Below are 25,720 nucleotides of genomic sequence, written 5' to 3' on the forward strand. Positions count from 1 at the left end.
GATTGCTGAGGACCTGGGTTCGATTCCCAGCGCTGGTCTCTTTTTCTGGTTTTTCTGTGTATCCATGTCTCAGTTTGTATTTTCGATATGGTTTCACGGGATACCCGTAAAAGTAACAAATTTGGAGTTGAAATAAAAAATACAAAAAGCCTCCAAAAAACCAATCATAGCTTCAAATAAAGTTGACAGATGGATACGCTAGAGGACTGTAGTCCAGATAGAATGTTTTACAATTACCACTAAATAAAACTACACTCCAAAATCAATAGATTTTTTGCCCTTATTCAAATTTTTGACGTGATTTACCTAAACGACATACAGTAGTAGGTTATGTGTATATTGGACGATACAGTATCACTTTTGTATTTTTACGTCCTTGAGTGTACCTATCCAAATCATGTCCATGTGTCCATGGCAAATATCATCCAAATCGGTCCTCCAGTCAAATCAGTCTAATCTAAGCATGAAAAGGTAAGAAATGTACTTACACATAGAAATCCATACTTCCCAACGAACTTTTTTTTTTTTTTTGAATTTGAATTTTTTAGAATTTTTTTTTAGACTAGAATTTAGGAAAAGAGAATAGATATCTAAAACGTGAGGCCGAGTATTTACATTTTATTTTATTTACTGTTATGTTTATATATGCATAACTAAATGTGTACATATATTATATCTACAGTTACATACAAATAAGTAGGTATGTAAAGTATATTTACATAACATTGACATTTTACAATATTTCTTTGTAAATATATCACATTGTGAGTTTCCCCGGCGGGCATCAGCACGAACAGCTCCGTGCGGCTGGTGACGCGCGAGTACGCCACGCTAGCTGCCCGGCTCATGTGTGAAACAGCCCGCGCACGTGTCCGGTTTTAGTTTACTTGATTACCAAAAGATGGCACTATGCAATGTGTGGCAATTAATTTATTGTCGTTTAATTTTGTTGTGTTATTAAATCAATTATTCAATTAAATTGGTTGATATCCGTACCCCCTCTTCTAAACTTAGTGTTAATTTGGCAAAATCCTTCCTCACCGGCTTATTCATGTCACAACGTATTAAATTCAGCGCCATTTGTTAGTTTAGCAGGGTACTCGATAGTCGAAAAAAGTTTGTACCTACCTCCTTGCGCGCTATGCTTATGGCGCTACTTACACCATAAGATTCAGGTGCAAAACTTAACTCAATCGAGTGTACCCCCCTTTTAGTAAGTAGTAGCCTAGTAGGTAAATATTTTCAAAAATACTGTGATACTTTGCACATTGCTTGGAATTGTATACGATTAATTTATCTCCAGGAGCAGGTATCATATCGAACGCCCACTACCCTGCTACGCTGTCCCTAAATTTATTATTTTTGATAATCATTACTTCCCATCCGAAAAATATATTTTATTTTCTCTATCTACTTCATTTTGTCCTCACTGTGTATTTCTATGTTAAGATTTTTTTTTGGAATCTTTTTGTTTTTTTTTTATTTCAATTCCAAATTTTTACTTTTACGGTCATCCCGTAAAACCTAAATTGAAAATACAAACTGAAATATAGATGCACAGAAAAACGAGAATAATAAGACCAGCACTGAATACCTACTGTCATTCTATGTAACCAATACCTTGTAATGTAATGTAACTTTTGTAATCAATCTAGTGAGATTGTAATTTAACCTAACCGAACCAACAGGTTACTTATAATCTAAAGATAGATTGTAAACGAACGGTGCTTATGATGACGGTGACAGAATTAATATTTTACCAAACTACATAAAATATCATACATAGCTAACTCAATTAGTTTTTATTTTAATTCCTTTCGAATAATGTGAAAGTACATTATAAATTTAGCCCGGTAATCCTATCCTCAATGGCGTATTAACAGATAAACTTCCAAAGTTGTGCCCATCTCATTTTTAGGGTTCCGTAGTCAACTAGGAACCCTGATAGTTTTGCCATGTCTGTCTGTCCGCGGGTACAGAGACCGTTAGTACTAGAAAGCTGTAATTTGACGTAAATATACATATCAGTCACGCCGACAAAGTGGTAAGTACAATAAAAAAAGTAAAAAAAAAATTTTTAGGGTACTTACCTCCCATAGACGTAAAGTGGGGTTGATTTTTTTTTCTCGACTAACCCTATATCGTAGGGTATCGTTGGATAGGTCTTTTAAAAACCATTGGGTGTCTGTCATATCGAAACTGTTGGTTGGCAAAATATGAAAAAAAATTTAGAATGATCCATACTAATATTATAAATGTGAAAGTAACTCTGTCTGTCTGTCTGTCTGTCTGTCTGTTACGCTTTCACGCCAAAACCGCTGAACCGATTTTAATGAAATTAGGTACAGAGATAGAATAGACCTTGGGAAAGAACATAGGCTATCTTTTATCGCGAAAAAGAGGTTTTAAGGGGTTGAAATAGGGGATGAAAGTTTATATGGTAGAAGTTCGTCACTGTCGAAGATAAAACCATGAAACTTGCCATTTAAGCACTTAATAAGGAATAAGTCGGTGTTTGTTTGAGCTTTTTTGAAAATTCCACCTGTGAGGGGATGAAATAGGGGATGAAACTTTATATGGGAGGTCGTCACGTCATTATCGAAGATAAATCGATAAATCTTTATTAAACTTGCCATTTCGGCACGTGATTAAGAGATAAATAGACATTTGTTCGCGCGTTTTTAAAAATTCTTCCTGGGAGGGGGTGAAATAGGGGATGAAATTTTATATGGAAGATCGTCATTGTCGAAGATAAATCGATGGTTCTTTATGAAACTTGGCATTTGGGCACGTGATAAGAGATAAATAGATATTTGTTCGCGCGTTTTTTAAAATTATTCCTGTGAGGGGGTGAAATATGAAAGTTTTTATATATGGGAAACCGTCATTGTCGAAGATAAATCGATGGTTCCTTATGAAACTTGGCATTTGGGTACGTGATAAGAGATAAATAGATATTTGTTCGCGCGTTTAATAAAATTCTTCCTGTGTGGGGGTGAAATAGGGGATGAAAGTTTATATGAAGGTCGTCATTATCCAAGATAAATCGATGGAAAATAGGTATCCTAAATAAATTAAAATCTTCCCAAAGTTACTATTCCACGCGGACGAAGTCGCGGGCAAAAGCTAGTAGTAAATATATCAAATGTACAAGGAAAATTATAACGGCTAAGATTGCTTGAGAATTATTAGCAGTTTAAGAGTAAATAGCAGCCTAAGGTATAAAATATACCTAAAACTTGAAAGATTCAGTACACAATACGAAATCCTTAGAAAAATATTATTTGATTTTTTCGTAATGGCTACGGAACCCTGTCCTGGGCGTGTACGACATGCTATGCATGCATGGTTTTTATATTATAATGGTACCAAACCAAATGCCTTTTCATGTCGTTTTTGGTCTCATGAATGCCTTGTAAATGACCGGATCCCACGCGACTCGCACTTGGCCAGTTTTTTCGTAGCCCCATTTATTATAGGAACTGTCATTTAAGATTTTATTTCTGAGCAATTTGTAAAACATAGCGGTCTTACCACAAAAAACTTTAACACAAATCTTAGACAATTCTAAAATTACTTGTGTGTAAATACCATCATTTGTTTTTTTTCGTAGGTACACGTTAAGGCAACTAATTTCTGTCAAGAAAAACAAACTAAAAAATACTTTACAGTACAAAACATTTAATAAATTATTTATTTACATTCTTGTTCGTTAAACACTTTAACAGTCGATTCTATTCACTCAATAATGATGATGGTGGGGTTCAGGGTGGATGGAGGGAGCAGAGTTGTGAACCACGGCGTTGAATCTGAAACAAGAAATATTTACTTACATTCCATCCCATTTCGTTTTGTCTGTCAAATAATTGTCTGTGATACTAAGGAACTACCTACACTGCTTTTATTTGCATCAATTAAGGACATGCATTGCATCACATACATATCCCTTTGGTACATTCAGGTTGATAAATAATTTACTCTGAACCTTTGTTGTAAGGTGGGTACCTATATCACTTAATGCAGCTTGCTCTTTGTTATATGGTTCAGGTCTCGTAGCGTTTTCTATTGATTTCTGATACGAGTCGCTACTTTCTTCCTATCGTCTGTATTGAACATTTTCGTTTCATTCCTTCGTTTCGTTCGATTCCTTTTTCTAACGTGACTTATATCCGTATTTATTTATTTTTGAAATGCAGCTCTGTTTGATTAGCTATCGATAATCTAATGCGTCATTCTTCAAATATTTGTCTTAGAACAATAATATACTCATGTATAAGGATAAATTATTAATTATGTAAACACGTGCACCTTAAAGATATCATCCATTTAATCTGATTTATTAACTCTCCGTGCCGTTTAAATCTAACTTGGATATTAGTTCGAAATAGTCTATGCAACATGCGCTGGCGTCGCCTGAGGTGATAAAACTAAGCTGATTGTTTTGTAATGGTGTAGAAAGAACACCAATTTATGCAGTTATTGGGTCTGCAATAAACAAATGAACCACGTTCTGTTGTACATGTATGGAATGCGTCAACATTTTGCAACTGCAACATTAAGTAAACCTAATTGTTTTTATTTTATGTCGGTTTAGGCGACAATTGTCATTTAGCTACAAACACACAATTAGGGTAGATTTACAATTGAAACATTACCATAGTTACTACAGAAAAAACTAGGTCAGGGATGCTCTACGCTAGCTGAACTGAACGCTTACTAGCCTTAACTTTTTTGCTGTTGGTAGAACCACAGTAGAACCTTATACCTACAAGGTCTTGCTGGATCGTTACTATTATCTTACTGTTGTGTTCCTGAGCGGAGCGGATGATCAGACAGCAGCAGTACAGGATATCTACAGGCAGGGGCGTTAACGTATGACCAACATTGGCCTAGTAAAGGTCTCAGGGCAATGGATTGTGGCGCCCAATGGCGATGTTACAGGTTTTTCGGGCTACTTCAAAGTGGCCGGTGGTATTCACATAGTCGCCCATTGTTCACTATATCACTGACTGTTGACCCATGGACCCTACACAATTGCACCAGGTACATTTCAAGTGTTCCACTTGCTCGTTTGTCTGTCTTGTACTATTAAAAAAAAGCTCACCCATTGTGGTCGTCAGCGGTGTACTCGACCTTGCGCACGGAGCCATCGGGCTGCACCAGCGAGTAGTAGCCGTGCACGGCGTCGCCATCGCGGGACTCGTGCTGCGACTTGTGGTCGCCGGTGTGGGGGTCGGCTACTGAGTACGCGAAGTCGTATTTAGGATGAGCCTGGAAAAAGCACATGTTACATTGAGATTAGTAATGACGCTTGGGAGAGAAAGAGTTATCGGATTACATGCGTGGATCGTGTTACAAATTTTTCACTTTTCTCTATTGCTATCGGTAAATCAGTGCGAAAGTATCGTCGACAAATAACTGATGCCATTCGGCATTGTCCCTAGGATACTGGACATTAAATAAAGGATATACTGTATTTGACGGATTAGCGACAGGGAAGACGATTGACCACGACGATTGACATTGCCTAACGTTTCTGCAGGGCTACTACGAAACTCGAAGTTCGTGTCGTGCCGACCCTCTGACACTTATACAATTTAATACGAGAGTGAGAGGGACGGTACGATAGTTAACTTCGACTTTCGAGTTTCGTAGTAGCCGTGCTGACGCTCGCGAACGCAATACGATGACAGATTTCAAAACAAAAACTGTCATTTGATTGCGATCGCGATCGTCAAAAACGTTAGGCAATACGGCCTCTATTCAACGTAGTTGATGGATTATGGTGAGTCTTTAAATCTCTTTGTCTTTGAGTCTTTTATTAGGTAAATAATCGATGAGTTGAAATAAAATCATAATGCACAGCTAGTTTGCACTTACAGATTGGGACGAAGGATCAAATCATGTCATTATACTCAAATTTTAAAACTAATGTGGCCACATTAAGTTGGTGACCATATTTTGGGGCTAATTGTACATACAAAAGTACAGTAATAGAGTTAAATAATAATATAGCGCTGGCGATAACGTGAGCTGCGTGGAACGCTTTCCACCTTGATAGTCAAAATATGACATGTAATCTTGCCTCTTAGGAGTGTCAATCTTAGATCTACCCTAAAAATACCGATGTCTACGATTAAAAGTCAGTATAGTTCTCCCGCTCAAAAAAAAAAAAAAAAAGACACAATTTTTGCTAATTTGGGAGCGATTATTTCCGGAAATCTTCACTTAATCAAAAAAGTTTTTGAGAAACCTGGTAGGTACTATCTTTTCAAAAGAACTGTCGAACTAGGTGCCACACGTTGATGCGAGTTAAAAAATATTTTTTCAATATCTGTTACGTGTATGGAGTGCCCCCCCCTATAAATATTTATTTTTGTAATTTTACTACAAAACTATATAGCGGCTTGGCAAGACTCTCTTGTAGTTTTGGAGTAAAATGCCTGTGACATACGGACGGACAGACAGACAGACAGGCAGACAGACGGACTTGACGAAACTATAAGGGTTCCGTTTTTGCCGTTTTGGCTCCGGAACCCTAAAAATAGCGAGGAAGACTCGATACGAACTTCGAACTCGAGAAAAGACCCGTGTTCTACTTACGTATTCATCATGTCCATCATAGCCGTGATCATAGGCGATGGGTGCAGCGTAGTGAGCCAGCGGCGCGGCGTGAGCGAGCGGCGCAGCGTAGTGCGCGGGCGCAGCGACGTACGGCGCGTAGCCTTCGTCGTGACGCACGATGCTCTGGGAGGACACGGCGTGTCCGTGTCCGTGTCCGTAGCCGTACAGACCCGCGTTTGCGGCTGCGAGCATGGCACCAAAAGCTACGAGCTGAAAAGAGATTTTTTTCAATGTTAGATTTGTTTTAATTTACGTACCTACATTAACTTATTTATAAACAGCCTAATGCTATCGAAGTCTTCATGGATTGGTTTGAGTACAAAAATAAACAGTGCCTTTGCTAATATGGTTTTGTCCGTCAAAAGGCAGTTCAAAACTGAATATTATTTATCTAATTCTCATTGATCACAAATTTTCTAATACGAGTATGCTTTTTAGCGTTACATTTAAATTTAAAAATTAACACTGTATCCACCACTTTTTGAATATTAAATGCTTATTAAATTTACTCACTTTGCTGAACATTTTGCTCTAGTTGTTTTCAACGTTGGTTGCTGATTGATGTCAATACCAGCGGTTGTAGGTTTTTATATTAATTTAACACTCAAGATCAAGTGGGGCTGCCCGCGGCAGGCCTCGCTGCGACAATAGATAAAGGTCGAATTAAAGCCATTATGGAATTGCAATAACGATATATGTCATGGTATCGGTATCTATTGCTTTTGGCCATGCGACGTTGCTGAAGCTTATTGTAATTCAAAAAAAATATATATAAAAAAAACTGGCCAAGTGCGAGTCGGATTTTGAATGGATCTCGACTGTTGAACTTTAAGTTATTTCACAGAGTTCTATTTGTAGACTACTGGACTTGTTTTTACCTTTTTAATTTTTATTCAAAGTTTGGGTTTTTGATTTGTCTAAAATATTTTTTTATTTCGTGCTATTTAGATGTACCTATGAAAATGGTAGCATAAAAATTGGTTATAACCTGTGTAGAGGTTTGCATTTGGAATGAGCTAATTGGCGAAATACCTATCATATCCAATAGTGGCAGTCCTAAGACTGATATTATAATGACGATGATGATGAATTAGCGAAAAAAAAAATCAGGACAATAGGGTCACAATTACTTTGACCGACAAATGGGGTATAGATAAGCCAAAGTATACTTCTTTAGCTAAGTAGCAGGGCCCCAGCACGAGTCTGGCCATTTTGAGCCGAGTGTCCACGACGGTGAGTTTGTGGGGCCCTAGGCTAATACTACTTGGTTGGGGCCAACCTAATTAATCAAGTAATTGCGATTTTGTCAAAAACTCTTGTTTGATAATGATATAATAGGGTTGGGGGCCCTTAATGTCCACGAGGCCCTGGGCTTCAGTCCAAAAAGCTCTGCAAGTATTAAACTCGAGGACTGCATACCTAGCTTATACTGCAGAGCCGGCTTAAGTATTTGTTCTAGGTAAACGCTCTGCCAGAGATATAATTAATGGAGAGCGAAGGTCAAGTTTAAGTCATAAAGAAACATAAGTGCGTTTTTAGGCATTTAATGCTAAATGTTATCCTACAAAGATTAAGACAGAACTATATTAGGATACATAGTCCATTAATTTTACTCTTGGAATTCAGGTAATTAGAATTTTTATCTTAATTAGTTATCATTATCTCCCACTGTTGCGCAAATATCGCTTTTGCACAGGATGCAATTTGTTCAGCTGCATTCTATTGGATATAACAGGTAATTAGTTTCTTAGGCTAAAAATAAAACGGCAGAATTTTCCTGTAAAGCTTTCTATGTAATGGTACCTATAAAGTAACAAAACCTTCTGTTTCATAAGGTGAAATACTATTTGGCCATTATTTTGTTTTAGCTTAATATACAGTGGCGTAGTTGGTCTAGTAGTTTCCTGAAAATTATAAAATGAACTGTTTCCTGTTCTTACTTTTCAAGTGCAGACGAGGCTTCATGTGTGAGTTATCAATCATATAAAGGTTTAAAATCCTGATAAACTCTGAAATATTCAATAACACTTCAGATTAACTAGTTTACAAAAACGTTCTCCGCTTGGCCGTATTTCCTGTTTCTCTTAAATAGTGCATTTTTATCTTCAACGAATTCAGATTACATAGCGGGCCAGAAGTTACTCGGAGGAAACTACCGATCAAATTTGTAAACAAAAGTAACATTATTTTTTATATTATCAGTTGAAATAAAAACCTTTATTTACAGCGTCTCATAAGAACCTTCGGTAAAAACTCGCGAAATATATTCCAAAATACCTAAATATGGTTAATGATCTCATAAAATATATGGTTCGAGGTATATGAGACATATTCGACATGTTATTGTCCCAGCTAAGTATATAAGGTCTCGTTACATTTATTTTTAACCCAATTTGACATTGAACATTTTTAACTGCTACTTTAAAGTAGTTTCAGGTACTTAGCTTGAAGAACAATGCCAGAAACGGTATTTTGATATCAACTTTTGCGTATTATTTATTTATTACATACTTAAGGGTATTTGTTCTTTAAGTTAAAAGAAGTGACATTGATTCTTAAAAAAAACTAGAAGAAAAGTGTAATAATAATAACGGGGTTATTATTCATTTATTCATTCTTTAGTATTCATGTTTGAAAACTTCAGTTTAAAAAATGTCAAAGAGTTGAGTTAAAACCGGCCAAGAGCGTGTCGAACACGCCCAAAATAGGGTTCCGTAGCCATTACGAAAAAAATAAAAAATATTTTTCTAAGGATTTCGTATTTTATACGGAATCTTCCAAGTTTAGGTATATTTTATACCTAAGGCTGCTATTTACTCTTAAACTGCTAATAATTCTGAAGCAAACTTAGCCGTTATTCAATGGTGTGTGTGAAGTTTCCAATCCGCATTGGGCCCGCGTGGGAACTACTGCCCAAGCCCTCTCATTCTGAGAGGAGGCTTGTGCCCTGCAGTGGGACGTATAAAGGCTGGGATTATGAAACTTAGCTGTTATAGTTTTCCTTGATAGCTTGATATACTTACTAACATCCTGCATTTTTTAAAATTTTTCCACTCACCGGTTTAGATTTTTCGTGAAAATTTGCCCTTTAAAGTTGAATATTTCGCAAACAAATCACTGAATCGAAAAATCGTCTTAGCAACCCCCTAATGGTTTTAAAAGACCTATCCAATATACATATATATACGACACTATAGGGTTGAATGAGAAAAAAAATCACCCCCACTGTACGTCTATAGGAGGTATCCCAAAAAAGTTATTTTTTTTAAATTTTTAATTGTACTATTTTGTCGGCATAGTTTATTTATATATACGTGCAAAATTACATCTTTTTTGCCATTTTGGCTCCGGAACCCTAAAAAACTGTAAAATAATAATATTTCGCAAAGCAGAAGCATCAACAAGTACTTACATTAAATATGATAATTAGTAAGTAGAGTAAAGTGCTACTTGATAATTAGAACAAACTATTTCGGCAGGGCTTTCGTTACAACAGGGTACGCAAAGTGCTTATTTAAGTTGATATAAAAAATAAATAACTTTTTTTAATTTACTTCCTCGATAATCAATCAAAATTAAAGACGAATGGCTGTGCCCAGTCAGTTGTGGAACATTTTGAAATATGCTACTTAGCCTGTTTCCACTCACTTCTGTTGCATAGCATAGAATACGGAGCTTACCTATTATTACGGAATCAATCATTTAGCTTCTTTTTTCTAAGACTGAAGGGATTTTTTTTTATTCAACTGGATGGCAAACGAGCAAGGGGTCTCCTGATGGTAAGAGTTTACCACCGCCCATAAACATCTGCAATACCAGGGGTATTGCAGACGCGTTGCCAACCTAGAGGCCTAAGACATTTCAAAAGGGAAAGGAAGGAAAGCGATTTTGGTTATAATACTATAAAAATATTAAGTTTAATCCAAACCACATTATTATTATCAATTCACGCTTTATTTACAGCATTCTCGCATTCATTTATTACAAAACATAAATAGTCTCCTTATAAATAGCACTCGGTGATCTGTTCCTCAATAATGATGGTAGTCGTGGGCAGGAGCGGCGTGGATGGTAGGTGCTGAGTTGTGGACTACAGCGTTGAATCTGAAAACATAAAAAAATATTGATGGAAAGTTATCTACGCTAGCTTTTGTCCTGAAATAACTAACTGGGTTTTGCGACTAGGATAAAGGTTTCAGTCGTTTATACTTCGGAGGCACTGGCGTGCTAAGTTAACAGGAGATGGTTATAAATGGGCATGACCCTTGTTGATTTGATGCTAGTCAAAGGTGAGAAAAAATATATAAGTACATACTTAGGTTTCAGTTCAAAATGTTGATGTGTCTACTTGCATCTTCTATTAATTCATTGCTGGTTATTCTTACCCATTGTGGTCATCAGCGGTGTACTCGACCTTGCGCACGGAGCCATCGGGCTGCACCAGCGAGTAGTAGCCGTGCACGGCGTCGCCATCGCGGGACTCGTGCTGCGACTTGTGGTCGCCGGTGTGGGGGTCCGCAACCGAGTACGCGAAGTCGTATTTAGGATGGGCCTGGATAAACAATAAAGTATAGTATAAATTCGGTAAGTGCTCTACCTTGAACTCTTTTACCAATTAAAATTATTACCAATATTCGAGCAGGAATGAGACGCACCAAGTAATAAGCAAGGGAATAGAATTATAAGCATGATGGTGCCAATTCATCGAGAGGTAAGTTTAAAGTTAAATGCAGACACATTATCTGTGTGTGTCAACAAATTTTCAGCCAATAGTAACTTACGTATTCATCATGACCATCGTAATGGGCGACAGGGGCAGCGTAGTGAGCAACAGGGGCAGCGTAGTGAGCGATAGGGGCGGCGTGGACGATGGGAGCAGCGTAGTGAGCCGGAGCATAGTGATCTGGGGCAGCATAGTGAGCTGGGGCATAGTGACCCTCGTCGTGACGGATGATGCTCTGCGATGACACGGCGTGGCCGAGGTGGCCAGCACTGGCCGCGGCCAAGAGGGCGCCGAAAGCTACAATCTGAAATTTTGATAGTTCAATTATAATAAAATCTATTTTTTAATACCCATATTACCATTCACATTATACAGATAGTAGAGGAGTATCTTTGGCATAAGAGACTAACTGAAGACAAAGAAAATGAGTTGTATATAATAAACTCTGTCTTATTATTATCTTCGAATTAACAACTGCTGCATTTTTTCAAAATAATGATTGAATTTATTGCAATAAATATTTTGAATAGCATTTTTAAAAATTGTATTATGAATACTAACTTTGCTGAACATTGTTGTTATTGTTGTTTAACAATCAAGTACTTATTGATAGATGTCAACAGTCAGCGGTATGTTTTATAGATCGCGAGCACGCGTGCGCACGCGGTGGGGCGGAGAAATGCGAAGCCTTGACTCTGTAGCTTTGACATGGCGGCAAGGTCGCAGCAGTTCCGATACTAATGTGTAGCCGTTAATCATTGCGTCCGGCTTGGTTTTCAGATATAGATTACAACTGCTAATTAAGAACGCCTTTGTTTTATTTCTGAGAATTGCTTTGGTATATACTTTTACGATTATGTTTATAAAGTTGTGCTTTGGTTATTTTTGGTATCGTCACATGGCGCTTTATGATGATGTTAATATCCTAATAAAAATATAATTTTCGTACAGTACTTGAGTTTTGTTTGTTTCCAGTCGCATTTTCACGTACTTGATTATTTTTTTGGAAGATATTGTTTATATTCCCAAACGTTGATAAGTAGTCAACGTATTGGCATTGCACAACGAGGAAACGCAGCCAGCCTTATGGGCACCCTGCCCAATAGCAGCGATATGGGTGATATTTGCAAACATAGATTTTTAGGATTAGAGTAAGTCTGTTTTAGTTCTATTTTTCTTTCTATTTGTTAATTATTGTATATATTGTGTTTTATTTATAAAATTTTATTATAAGTAGACTGATTTTTCCCAGGAGTATTTATTTATTTGCTCCTGATTTACAATAAGCATAGAAATTAAATATGTTATGTAGTACTACTATTCTTGTAGTATTCTATCAAAATGACTTCTTTTATCATACTTAAATTATTATTATTTTAAACCCTGTCAACAAAAGCTGGCGCAACGTGTTCGATTCTTGGTAATTGAATAATTTATATTAATAAGTAATAGCTTAGCTTTATTAATTTCGTCATTATTATCCTGTAAACAAAAATACCGCAGCAGTTTTGCTTAAAATATGGATATACGTTGTTATGTTAAGAACCTTGTTTAATCCTTTCAAGATTCAGATCTTAGTGGTTCTTGAAAACATAAGTCCGTGAAAAATTATCATAATATGACCTTGTCTCAGAAGAATGCGTGTGCACATAAACTTGCATAAAATTATTTTAACTCAATATTTCTACACAAGCCACGTATAGCAAATTTCAGAAACGTTGACTGTGGAAAAATAGTACATTTATTTATAATATCGACATGAATAAGAAGGTTTTCAGTTATTTGGTTCAGTAGCAGTCCCTGATTTATGTATTTTTTTACAATGTCCATTTAATCCCGCTTTATTAGATTAGATTAGGTGTTAGTTTATTTGTGTTAAGGTAACAATTAAAGTTACGTATCACACTTTAAGAAGAAATAAAACTTTTACTAAGTACTATCATCGATAGATACGTAAAATAAATTTGCTGACATTGAATTTGGAAGCCAGCTAGAAGTGCTTTTAACGAAATTTGGCTATCAAAGCTTTATCTCAATCAATCTCTATTTAACATTAGTAGGTAGGTAGGTACCTACGTTAAGAGGTTTGACAAGACATTGATCGATTTGCTGAAACGTAATAGTGTGTGTTGCCATTGGGTTGGCAGTCAAATTTAAAAGTAGGCTAGGTATGCTACTTTGTTATTATAAGTGTTATCAAAAATATACTCTCATGTGCAGGAGATTTTGCAAAAGCATAGTTTTGAAAGTACAGTGCAGTACGAGACACAATACTCGTATAAACTGAGGTTAGTTCTAAGTTTTTTAGTCATAGATATTATTATTCTGCTGATGACAGGAAGGAATGAATAAAGTTTCGTGTTACAGATTTTATTTCAGTAACAAGATTTTCCAAAATTTTATATCAATGTTTACTGAAAAACAGAATGAGAATTAGTCAACAAATAACATTGTAACTTTTAGACTAGACGCTAATGTCAAGTGTCAAAAAATATATTATATTAAATAGGCATTTCTTAGCACGGTTTGTTTAAAATAATGTATGTGAGAGGTGAAGCTGTAGGCTTTGGCGTGTTCACGCCGTTGATAGCAGCTTGTAGGCATTTAATAATATCGTTGTAGGATACAAGCGCGTTTAATTCAGCAGGTTTTTCTTCGGCACTGTTCTCTGCTCTTGGTTCTTCTTCTTTCTTTTCCTCACTTCCTTCTTTATTTTCCTCACTTCCTTCTTTCTTTTCCCCGCTTCCTTCTTTCTTTTCCTCGCTTCCTTCTTTACTTTCTTCACTGCTTTCTTTCTTTTCCTCACTTCCTTCTTCCTTTTTCTCGCCTCCTTCCTCTTCAGAACTCTTGGATTCTTCTTTCTCTCCTTTTTTGTCAGCTTCTCCTTGCTCCTTCGACTCTTCCGATTTTTCTGGTTCTTTTTCTTCTTTGGATTCCTCTTGTGATCCTTCTTTTGATTCCTCTTTCGATTTCTCCTTGGATTCCGGTTCTCCATGTTCTTCGTGCCCCTCATGTTCTCCATGATCATGACCTTCATGATCATGTCCTTCATGTGTCTCTTCTACGTGTGCTTCATGACTTTCCGGTTCGAGATCCTTTGATTCACCTTCCGGTGATTCCTTTAAAGGCTCGCTTTTTACTTCGGGACATGGCGACGCCTTTTCTCCTGAAGCTGTTTTCAGTTCAAATTGAGGTAAGAAGTTCTTAACAACTGCATTAAACCTGTGAAAACAAAATACTTATTTTAAAACACCTTTAAATTTCTATAAAGTCCTGTGATTTTACTTTGTGCTGTATACTTATACATAAGTGTCTTAATTTATCTGTCCTTTTCTTGCGAAATTCTATCAAAAATACTAAAATAAGCTTAATTAAATGATAAATGTACCCTTTGACGTCATCTGCGGTGTATTGCACTTCTCGCACATATCCATCAGGCTGGATCAATGAGTACTGACCCCGTACTACTGAGCCATCACTTAACTCTCGCTGAGCCTTTTGGTCACCAGTATTTTCATCGTAAACCACGTATGAGTACTCATAGCTCGTAGTATCCTGCCAATACAATGAAATATACAGTTTATTAAATGATGTTATATATTGGGAACCTAATATTAAAAGCTTTAACAAAAACTTACATCATTGGCGGGTGCTACTACGACTGGTACGCTAACAGGCGAATTGTAAGACACAAAATTGGCACTACTTGTTGCTACAGGAGCTATTGCAGCAATTTGTTGACCAGGAATTGCACAGGGTGACACACACGGTGGAATGAAACTTGACATTAGTGGTGCAGCAGCCAAAGGCGCGAGCTGCGCACTTCGGTAGCCCGGCGGTCCATATAGGCTCGCGAGGCTCGGGCCACTCTGTACGTACACATTCGAATAAGATGTCGCTCCCGCGACCGACCCTATCCAGGCGAGACTAAACACTAACGCCGCGGCTAGACCCTGAAACAAAAATGAAATACATTTCAAAAATATTTATATTTATTTCACTACTGCACAAATATTAAAATACTTACTTTTAAAATCATCTTTCCAGCTGATCGGTGGAAGACTACTGACATTTTTCGGAAAGTGTCTCGTCTTATAAAAGGTGCTTTGTTTGTCTTAAAATATGCTGTTCGGTAATACCGAAACAAACCATCAATGTCATTACTGGATGAATAGCGGCGAACAATTAAAATGTTAATGAAGATTTTAACACTAGCTACGTTGTCTCATCTCCTGCATTCAGAGCACGAGACTTACAATTAGCGGGTAAAATGGCATGACATTTGCTTTTGTTTTAGATAGACCGGCTAGTGATGAAATGTAACCGGGAACAACTGCAAGTTATTTCTTTATCCCTAACCCGTGTTCGTCTTTCAGTGGCCGTGAGCTTTGTGGCGAGGACGCTGCGAATAGTCAACTATTTAACATTGCTCATGTTTACGACTTTACCATACGTCATCATAAGATTCATAAGTATAAGTTATAGGTACAGTCCAGGAGTTTATCCGTTGCCCATTTTTTGGTTCGCGTAGAAATCATTAGTTTAAAACCAATTCATGAGGACAATTAACTACTGACATGATTACATTTTGAAACGTGATCAACGAGAATTGAGGCACAAATAGTTTTATAGGTAATATTGTAACAGTCTACTAAAAATAAATTACATTAGGCCTTGCAACAAATATTTTCAAAAGTTTGGGAATTAATTAGTATTTTTGTGCCAATTTACAGTAAATAATATTATTGTAAAGCCGCAAGGCAAATATCACGAACAAAACTTAATTTTTGAGCACATTTGCAACTAATTATGCAAATACATACTTACAAGTGAGGTACGTCTGGTAATCTCAACAGAGTGACGTAGGAATTACGTCTTATTTTCTCATACTTTGTAACCAAGTTTAAAATTTAAGAAGTATTTTTTGTCAGTAAACATAGGTGATTACTAGGTGACATAGACTAGGGTCTATGTACGACTATTATTTCAATATTCAAAGGTCTTCGACTTCATAAAAAGCGCTGCGGCCTTCATAAATTACCCATAATGTACTAGTAATTAAATTAAAATACTAACTCATTGTAGGATTCAAATGGCACGCGGAATTCTAATTCGTACGCTTTTTATGCGCCTGCGCTGTAAGAGTAAGCAAAAACTTCAGTTTGACAGTTGCGTTTTGTTTCTAGGAACTTTGTGAATTTTTAGCAAGCCACACCTAAATGTGGAATAATCCTTACTAATGACACTTATATTATTCAGGTTTTAAACTATGACTAAGCTATAGTTGATAGACTAGAATACTGAAAACTAATTTATCTTGAAAATATAAACATTTAAGTACCTATTTACCGTGACAAGTACAGTATCCATATCCATAATAATATTATAAATGCGAAAGTGTGTGTATTTATATGTTTGTCCGTCTTTCACGTCGAATCGGCGCAACGGATCGACGTGATTTTTGGCATAGAGATAGTTTATGGGCCCGAGAGTGACATAGGCTACATTTTAACCGGGTAAAAATGCACAGTTCCCGAGGGAACAACGCGTGATAACCGAATTCAAATGTTGGTCAAACCTGGCAGTACCTACCTAAATGCTCATTTCTGGCTTGTAATGTATTTTATCAAACATACTGTAGCAAGTTATTTTTGTATCGATGAATTAAAGTTCCTTAAACAATTTTGAACATGAAACTAACGTGAGACTCACTCATATTAAATGATATTGTAACGGATACAATATCATTTAATATGTTCCTTAAACACTCCATGCTTACGAGCAAAGAATTAACATTGTTGTTTGTGTTACAATTATGTTTCAGGCGCTTAATATAGGTAGTGGCGAAGCTACCGGAGGGCTAGACGGGGCAGTGCCCCGGGGCCCCAAGCTGAGGGGGCCCCTTGGTCTCTGACTTAAAAACTATAAATTGAACTAGTGAAAGTTCTCCCACATTCGGAATATTCTGAATACGAAACGAACAATTTTGAATATTCGGAATACGGAACAAACGATTTTAAATAGTTCAGTTGGGGCTCTAGTTTATTTTTTGCACCAGGGCCTTTGGTTCAAGCAATATAGCATTTTGGTTGCATTAGCTACACGGTATCAAATATATAATTATTGATTTTTTTGTACATTTATATTCTTTACATGACAGTTTATCAATATTCGGCTTGGCATCGGTACTAGTTCTGTCAAGTGTGTTTTTTGTAGATAAACTCTGAGTAGTGTTGTTATGTAGTATGATATTCTGTTGTATGCTTTCATCAATTATTTATCTTATTTTCCCGGTACCAGGTGCGGCTGCAGTCGAGTTCTGTTCTGTTGCACCTGAACAACCTCTTACGTACTGACAATACTTAAAGTCTGTTTGGATAAAAGATAATTTCGATCGGTGGGCTTCTTACACATTGGCGTATCTAAGGTTATTTTCCAAGGGAGCCTGGCCTGGATTTTTGTGTGATGATATCAGTATTATAGAATTTCGAATAAGTAGTCCAACATCCTGGGGTGGGCACTAGACCATACTGGGGTGGGCACGGCCCACCTGCCCCCCCTCTATATACGCCTATGTTCTTATATATACAAGGTGTTAATTAAATAACTGAAAACCAGGAAGTAGTTTGCTCAGAATCGTAGAATCGATTACGCTATGTTTTAAATTAGGTTGTGTTTGTGTTTGAAATTCTTTTTTTTGTTGCGCCCAGTCTAAAAGTTACGACTGCAACATGCGCCTATTAAATATTTTAGCGAGGTTGCATACTATTTCGATAATTGAATACTGGCCATTTCGGTGTTCGGCTGTTTTGTTTTCTTCTAAAAACGTCAAAGCGCAACTGACAAGTACAAATTACAAGTGTAGATTTAGAATGAAGTAGAATTACTGACTAAACAAAACACACGAATAGTATGACATATATAGATATATATATGTATATATAAGTACTTAGGTACCACATAGTTAGATAGTTTATTTGGCAGAACTTCATGTCATATTATATTACTACATTTCTTTTATAATATTGAAAAATTTTTTTTGTTGGGACGCAGTTCAACCTACTAAACCTACTTTCTGTAGCAATTTATTTATTCGGGTCGATAGTTTAAAGGCTACTAGAAACACAGGGAAGCTTAAAGTTCCATCTCACAGACTGGCTAAAACCAAAAAGTCGTTTCTGGGAATTGGCATTCATAAGTGCGTGTTATAGCCTAAATTGAATAATGATGTTTTGATTTCGAATAAACAATAAGACAGAAAAAACTATCTATTAAAAGTGACTTTAAAAAACTAATTTCAATCGATATTGCACTATAACGGTAGAAACTGTTGTAGCTTAAATTAAGTACAATGTTTTATGTACGTTGTTACGTGTTTTATTGGCACCATACATTCAAATTAAAGCATCTTCCTACTTGTTTTTCCACAGATGAGACTAGCTAAAACCCTATACTACATAACCCTACTGCATAAACTTTACAATCATTTAAGGAAGTTGATCCTCTAGGTCTTTGCAATGATGTCAGTTCTCTTTGCGTATCTTCAGGATCTAGTATGAGAAGTGTTCTGAACAGCGGCGGCCTTACCCATTGCGAGGCTCAGGGCGGCCGGTCTTTGCGAGGCCCTTTGTCCTTCGTGAAAACTATGAGATGCGAAAATATATTTACAAAAAAATCCATATTTTATCAAATTTGCTTGGGTTGCTGCGCGAGGCCCCTGCAAGAGCGAGGCTCCGGGCGATTGCCCTGTTCACCACCCCCTAAGGCCGCCTCTGGTTCTGAAGAACAATTTAACATTGTCCGTGCTGTCAGGTTCCACCAACCAAAAGGAAAAGTCATTTTCATCAACACTCACTCGATGGATGGTGTTCCTCTATTATGCGGTAGGTGGTTAAGTTGTGTTTCTTGGGGGACGTATCTGAATATCGAAAATAAATGTACCTATTTAGTGTTAAAAAGTCGACGGTCAAAATATTGAAAGTAAGTTAGGTTAGGTTCCATATTTTGACCGCATATTTTAACTATCGATATTTCAATTTACGATATTCACATACGTGCCCGTTTCCTGCCCCGAACACACGCGCTAACACTAGAATGACTGCCGGCTGAGGCTTTTACATCTTGCTACACATGGGTGCCTTTAAGTCGAGTGTACCACATTTTGCCAGGCCGACGCGCCTCAGCCTATATACCTAACGTCCCACTGCTGGGCACAGGCCTCCTCTCAGAACAAGAGACCTTGGGCTATAATTCCAGTTTAATTCCAATGCGGGTTGGGAGCTTCAGACACACCATTAAATTACTTCGCAGGTTTGTACTGGATTTCAAACGATTTTATCCTCCACCATAAAGCTCGTGGTAAATTTAAGGCCGACAACGCACCATCTTTGCTTAAAATTAGGTAAATCGCGTGCCCGTTTTTTCGCTATATAAAAATCAATAAAATTCCACCATCAGTATTAGGGCAAACACATAGGGTAGGACCCGCGTTCCCACTTATTGTATCAGACTCGTAATAATATTGTCATCATTATTATTATCATCTTCATCATACGTCCCTCTGCTGGCCACATTCCTCCTCTCGGAATGAGGAGGCAAAAATAAATATTTTTTTCAAGGCTATTTACATTTATTGTCAAATATATTTTATTATATTAAAGAAACTCACCAGAAACCAGGTCTAAGTGGGAAAAGAAAACATGAAAATCGTTTTTTAAATAGTTTATTTTCGCCGCAGTCTTATAACAATAAAAGTCGTCGACTAAAGACTATCTAATTAAGAATTAAAGGTAATAATATCACATGGGGAGCACTGGCTAGGGTCCACCGACACTTAGTGGTATTCGTGGTGGGCGGGCGCGGTGTTGTGTACTACTGCATTAAAACTGAAAGAAAAAAAAACTGCATTATAACCGAACCATACACTAGGTTTAAAGACTAAATCCCGGGTTATTTATTTTCTGCAAGTGATTATTAAATCAAAAAAATCATTTAAGATGCTCAAAAGTTAACAAAAATATTAAAGTACAAACTGCAAACCAATTCCTTTCAACTACTTAGTGATATTAATAAATAATATGAGGTTGTGTTCAGTTTTAGATATTTTGTTATAAATAGACGTGAAATTGAAGGGTTTTTATGTAATAAAGACAAGAACTAAGTAAGAAAATTTACCCATTATGGTCATCAGCGGTGTAGGTGACTTTGCGGAAGGAACCATCGGGCTGCAGCAGCGAGTATTCGCCCTTCACGACGTCGCCGTCGCGGGCCTCGTGCTGGGTCTTGTGGTCACCAGTGTGAGGGTCGGATACTGAGTAAGAATAGTCATATTTTGGGTGGGCCTGTTGACAAAAATTAACAATCGTTAATACACAAAACGATGTCACATCTATATTTATTTGCTCGAAAGTCATTGAAATAGGTCGCTCGTTAATGCCAGTGCTTATATTATTTAGGGTCGTGCTGCCGATATATTAAATACTGAACTTTGCAATGACCTACATTCAAAAAGATATGCGGGCAATTCGTAAAACAATTGCACTACAGATAATACGTACAAAAACCGAATGACAATCTGACTCGCTTCGTAAGGCGATGATGACAGGTGGTAATTTATCATCATGTTATATTACTTTTATTTCGCAAGTGCGTTCACACGTGATTGCCGGCCACAGGTGCATTAGTTGCCAGACATTGTCTGTAAGTGGAGGTAGGTACATATTTGTTGTATAAGCTGCACTACAATTACATATTCGACTTTGTACAGACTAAAATAAAAGACCAAAGCGTTTGCCATTGTTTCGAATCAGATAAGCTCGACATCCGTGCACGCAACCCAACGCAAGCCAAACGAGAACCGTGAGGAATAATCCAGATTAGTGACAAAGTAAAACTGTCAAATCGTGAGAGCTTTTACGCAACCGCAGATATATTTAGGTCAGCATCGGCCAGCAATGATTCCACATCTGTCATTAGAACAAGCGCGAGAGCACGCGCCGGTTTATGCAAACAACGGTCCATTTTCCCTTGTATCATGACGGTCATTACGTCCTGGGGCCTCGTGATTTGTGGGCGCTAATGTCGCAAGCGCCCTGGGAACCGTTCTGTTATCGGCCCTCAGTCACGACCGGGATATACTAAGTTCTATGCAAAAGCGTTATGTAATCCACTTTATATCATATCATTACCTGCGGTGCTCGATTTATGACAACACCGTAAAGACTAGCGACAACGAACTGAACCATGAATTATCTTTGAGTTACATCGTCCGTTAATTCCTCCGACGTGGAATATTACGGTGTTGCTTAATAACGTTCTAGTTTGTCGGAATAAGTAGTTTTGTATAATTACAAACGCTGCAAAATAGTATCATAGGGTACAAATTTTGAGCACCCGGATCTCACGTGTGAATAGGAAATACGTTTCAAGCGATGTGGTTGGATAATGCGTGGCGCGTAGAATAATAAAAAAAATGTTGCTTGGGGAAATGAATTCTATAAGAATCATAGTTTGTACCGTGAGATATATTTTGCGGCAAAAAGTGTGTGGCGCAAGTTTGATTAGGTAGCTGTGGGCTGCGCGGGCGCCGCATATCCCGGAACCGCAGCGATTGTGTTGAATCGGGTATAGGTACAACACGCGCAGTTTATGCAAGCCATCAATTAGCTCGTTACTATGTATTACGCCACTGCTCGGGTAACACAGGCCTAGGGAAACAAAACTAGCTTTATTGCTCCATTTGCGCTCTGAGATATTACTTAGTGGGTGTTTATTTATTCACAGCGTAACTGTTTTAATTAGGAGAAAATGGCAGATTAACTCTACTTTTTGTGCGGGATTTTCATGCTTAGGGGTGTTTGTAATTTTTATTGTACTTGAGGGCATCTTTATGTCAGTAACGTGTAATAATTTGTTGGTAGTGTGTGGCGGGGTGTTGTAATTGTAACGAGCTTTATGACGATAACTTGCGTCTGCGTCTTGCTCTCGTTGCGCGTAATAGCCACAATGTTCATTAGTTGAAGGTTAATGCGCGATGTAATGGAATGAAACAACGGAGCATTAAGCTTCGCGGAATTTGGAAATATGCTCACCTTGGCGATAGTAATCTGAGTCTAGATGTTGCGAAGAGAAAATGAGATATGTTCATACATTAAATCTTCAACGTTTTGTATTTTAACGCAGTAAAGACTTTAAAAATATGATAAATATTTTATTTAATTGCGTAAAATTTTGCAAACATTTTTATGTTTTTGTGAATGATGAATTAATTTTTAGCGGAAATTTTTGATTTAAATATTACTCAGGAATTTTTCTTAAGAAAATCTTAGTCTGTGTCTTGGTGGCCAAATTCTTTAAAAATATTTTGACCGGGAACATCCAAGTTTTGCAATTTTTCTTATAATGAAAAATTTACGGGAATTTTGGGATACACTGCGTCCGGGAAGTGAAGTTGTTGAACAATGAATAGTCTGTAATTTACTCGTTATGAATTCGTCACATTTTTCTAATCCGATAGGTAAATACTGAATATAGAACTGTATACTCGTAATCTCAGCTAGCATATCGCCAATGATTGAAAAACCCTACTTCGATACGTAATCTCAATGTAAAAATTACTGAAGAGAATTTACGTTTTCCTATTTCTCCCTAAAGACATACAAAATGTCTGGAAAAATGCTATAAAAACTTAAGGAGGTGATACATCGGAGTAAGTAGGTATTATAAAGAGTTTGAGCCCACCTATGTCCTAGTCAAATTATGTATATACTCAGAACAAGGAAAGGTGCCGGTTGTACATGGTATTTATTTATGTAGACAAAACAAAAATGAAATATTTGACTAAGACATTAAGGATTCAAACCCCTTCTTCCTAATACTCCGTGCATCACCTCCTAAAGTTCCTACATCGTTATTCTGTATACCCGGTATTTTCTATGAAAATAAATATTCGCGGTCTACATCTAATAATTAGCCGTGAATCATTCAAAACTAGTGTCTTCTGTCACCTGGCAGTGTTAGGATTAGGCGGTTTAATTACAATATGTTTATTTACGATGAAAGTCAAACAAAGCTCAAACGTTATTTTGCAAATATACACACGATCATTAAGTTTTTTTAGCTAAAATATTATAAAATTATTTAATAAACCTATTCTTCGAAATGGTTTTGGAATTAGACCACATTGTAAAAAAGTGATCAATGCCAATTCTCCCATCATCCCAATTCCCATTTTCCTAGTCTTCTCAATAACCTATTCTCGCAGTGGCTTACGTGATAGTCGACGTGTTGTTCCTCGTGTCCGCCGTAATGCGCGACTGGCGCGTACGCCACGGCTTCATGGCCGTACTCTTCGCCGCCGTAATGGCCCAGCTGGACTACACCAGCCGCTGCCAACGCGACCACGGACAGGATAACTGCGGCCTGGAATTAAGGGAATGATTAAAAAATGCTTTTATTGCCGGGTTATAGAAAAACTGAAATTTGTTTTGGTTATTCGGCTAGAAGGACGATGCAGGCTTAAGCCCTAAGTCCTTCACTATGATTTTAGAAGCATGGAACTAAGTGGAAACAGACTTTATGGGTCAGTTAGCTTTGATAATACATATTCTCAGCATTGACATGATTCAAATATCTTAGCATAAGGATCAAGGAGTGAAGTGGACAAAGATATTGGCTATGGTTTCTGGTTCGGTTCTGGTTTTGGCCTGTCTTCCGGACTCCAGCGCAGCGGGCGATCGCGGCAGCGCGGACAATCCTTTCACTTAGTGAATCACAGGCACTTACTTTGGCGATCATTTTGCGTTTGAATAAGGTTTGCTTCGTCTGAACGACCACACACGACTGGTGGTGAAGAGCGTGGACGCCGACTTTTATATTAGTTTAACCGGCGAGATGCGATGCAGTGTGCGTTGTCTACGCAAGAATACGGTAGTTTGATAATGATAAAGTAATTACGTAAAATTACGTAGCACCTGGTTCAAGGTGATAGATCACCTGGTGTCATATAATAATTAGAGCAGATTAGGACAATCAGAGCAGTTTTTGTTAATGCTATATTCCACGGGAACGTTTTAGGTTCGCGTAGGATACCTACGGTTACACAATACCGGCGATTACATAGCGATGTGACAAAGATAACGTTTTACGATCCTTTCTGTTTTCTCCGCTAAGGATATCTGATCAGATACTACGTGACTGCTTCTGTCTGCCAAACTGTGGCTGAGACTGTAACCTACTTTCCTTGTATTTACTTCCATGTCTAAATATAGGATAGGCTACGATACAGGGAGTAGTAGATTTCTAACTACGTTTATAAAGATTTAATTTTATACTCTCCTTTTTCCTTTATGATCGCCGTTTTCAAAAAATATTGTATGCCTAGTTTGTTGACTATTTATCAGACATACGTTTAAAGGTCGTATAAGATTTTAAAAATGTTCTAAATAGTATATAGTCGCTATAGATAGGCCTCTGAGAAAGACGCAATCAGCTCCCCAAGACGTGATGTTTTGCTTAGCGCAAGGGCCTTGCTTTCATTCCCAGACTACATGAATACTTCAAAAATGAAGTTGTAGCTAGGAATTATAAAACGCAACACTTTCATTAACGCTTAGTATTTGGAGATTGAACCTGTCTTGTTAGCATGCAATTAGATACCGCAAAGAAATAAGTAGAGCGTTGCTAGCAAGCACAGCATATGCAAGAGCGGCCTAAAGACAAAATAATGGTCGTAATAATGGCGACCTTGCCCGAGACAACTTAAATATGCAATTTTATCACATTCTTAACTGCAAATTTTATTTGGTAATACAAATAAAAATAAAAGAATGCTGCCAAGGCTTTAGATGCATAAAACTGAGTTCGTTTATTAACTTAATTAGTTTGTCGAACGTTTTATAGTTTCTTGTTATTATTGACACATTTAGATGACCGAGTCCACCTGCATAATATTCGATGTCGATGAATCCCTATGTATTAGTGTTTAGTGTACCTATATTATGTATGTGTATTTATAATGCATTGTTTGAGTTAATTTTAAATTTCGGTTCTTTTATCTTTTCATTGTACTTCGTAGTGTCTACTCTTGTGTCTGATATCCTGTCATTTGTTCAAAGGTTAACTGGAAGAGATCCCTTTAAGGGATAAGTTCGACTGGGTTCTGTTATTTTCATGTGTTTTTATGTGCAATAAAGAGCTTTACAATACAATAACGAGTACAGTCAAATTTGAGCTTTTGAGCAAAAATTTTATGAAAAATATCTAAACACGACTCTATTGTTAACGGCGTAGAGAAGCGTGTTCAGATATTTTTGATTGTATTTTTACTTAGAAGTATATAGTATTTAATAACAAAAAAACATAATTATATGTAAT

The 25,720-nt window shown here is 37.1% G+C and overlaps 3 protein-coding genes across 3 annotated transcripts; all 3 read right to left on the minus strand.

The window, feature by feature from the left end:
- Positions 1-3,661: 3,661 nt before the first annotated feature.
- LOC141433711 (uncharacterized) lies at positions 3,662-12,003 on the minus strand. The gene is made up of 8 exons (XM_074095806.1): positions 11,909-12,003; positions 11,406-11,651; positions 11,010-11,176; positions 10,662-10,728; positions 7,138-7,155; positions 6,604-6,834; positions 5,105-5,271; positions 3,662-3,809 (listed from the first exon to the last, which is right to left on the minus strand). The coding sequence occupies exons 1-8, from the start codon at positions 11,918-11,920 to the stop codon at positions 3,743-3,745; spliced, it is 975 nt and encodes a 324-aa protein (XP_073951907.1). The 5' UTR covers positions 11,921-12,003; the 3' UTR covers positions 3,662-3,742.
- Positions 12,004-13,701: 1,698 nt separating this feature from the next.
- On the minus strand, positions 13,702-15,481 carry LOC141433445 (uncharacterized). Its single transcript, XM_074095492.1, has 4 exons — positions 15,375-15,481; positions 14,986-15,300; positions 14,736-14,902; positions 13,702-14,569 (listed from the first exon to the last, which is right to left on the minus strand). The coding sequence occupies exons 1-4, from the start codon at positions 15,417-15,419 to the stop codon at positions 13,864-13,866; spliced, it is 1,233 nt and encodes a 410-aa protein (XP_073951593.1). The 5' UTR covers positions 15,420-15,481; the 3' UTR covers positions 13,702-13,863.
- Positions 15,482-20,053: 4,572 nt separating this feature from the next.
- On the minus strand, positions 20,054-24,212 carry LOC141433481 (cuticle protein 19-like). The gene is made up of 4 exons (XM_074095533.1): positions 24,131-24,212; positions 23,618-23,767; positions 20,522-20,688; positions 20,054-20,232 (listed from the first exon to the last, which is right to left on the minus strand). The coding sequence occupies exons 1-4, from the start codon at positions 24,140-24,142 to the stop codon at positions 20,181-20,183; spliced, it is 381 nt and encodes a 126-aa protein (XP_073951634.1). The 5' UTR covers positions 24,143-24,212; the 3' UTR covers positions 20,054-20,180.
- Positions 24,213-25,720: the final 1,508 nt, after the last annotated feature.

Source organism: Choristoneura fumiferana, chromosome 12 (genome assembly GCF_025370935.1).
Source record: "Choristoneura fumiferana chromosome 12, NRCan_CFum_1, whole genome shotgun sequence".
NCBI classification, from domain to species: Eukaryota; Metazoa; Arthropoda; class Insecta; order Lepidoptera; family Tortricidae; genus Choristoneura; species Choristoneura fumiferana.

Bases quoted from the DNA above. Each gene is read 5' to 3' on its own strand.
- LOC141433711 (XM_074095806.1), bottom strand. The intron at 10,729-11,009 runs GTAAGAATAACC...TTATGTTTTCAG, and splicing joins ACCGCTGATGACCACAATGG to ATTCAACGCTGTAGTCCACA. The intron at 3,810-5,104 runs GTGAGCTTTTTT...TTCTTGTTTCAG, and splicing joins ACCGCTGACGACCACAATGG to ATTCAACGCCGTGGTTCACA.
- LOC141433445 (XM_074095492.1), bottom strand. From the start codon at position 15,419: ATGTCAGTAGTCTTCCACCGATCAGCTGGAAAGATGATTTTAAAA. The intron at 15,301-15,374 runs GTAAGTATTTTA...TTTTTGTTTCAG, and splicing joins CTGGAAAGATGATTTTAAAA to GGTCTAGCCGCGGCGTTAGT. The intron at 14,570-14,735 runs GTACATTTATCA...TTGTTTTCACAG, and splicing joins ACCGCAGATGACGTCAAAGG to GTTTAATGCAGTTGTTAAGA.
- LOC141433481 (XM_074095533.1), bottom strand. The intron at 20,689-23,617 runs GTAAGCCACTGC...TTTTGTCAACAG, and splicing joins AACAACACGTCGACTATCAC to GCCCACCCAAAATATGACTA. The intron at 20,233-20,521 runs GTAAATTTTCTT...TTTTTCTTTCAG, and splicing joins ACCGCTGATGACCATAATGG to TTTTAATGCAGTAGTACACA.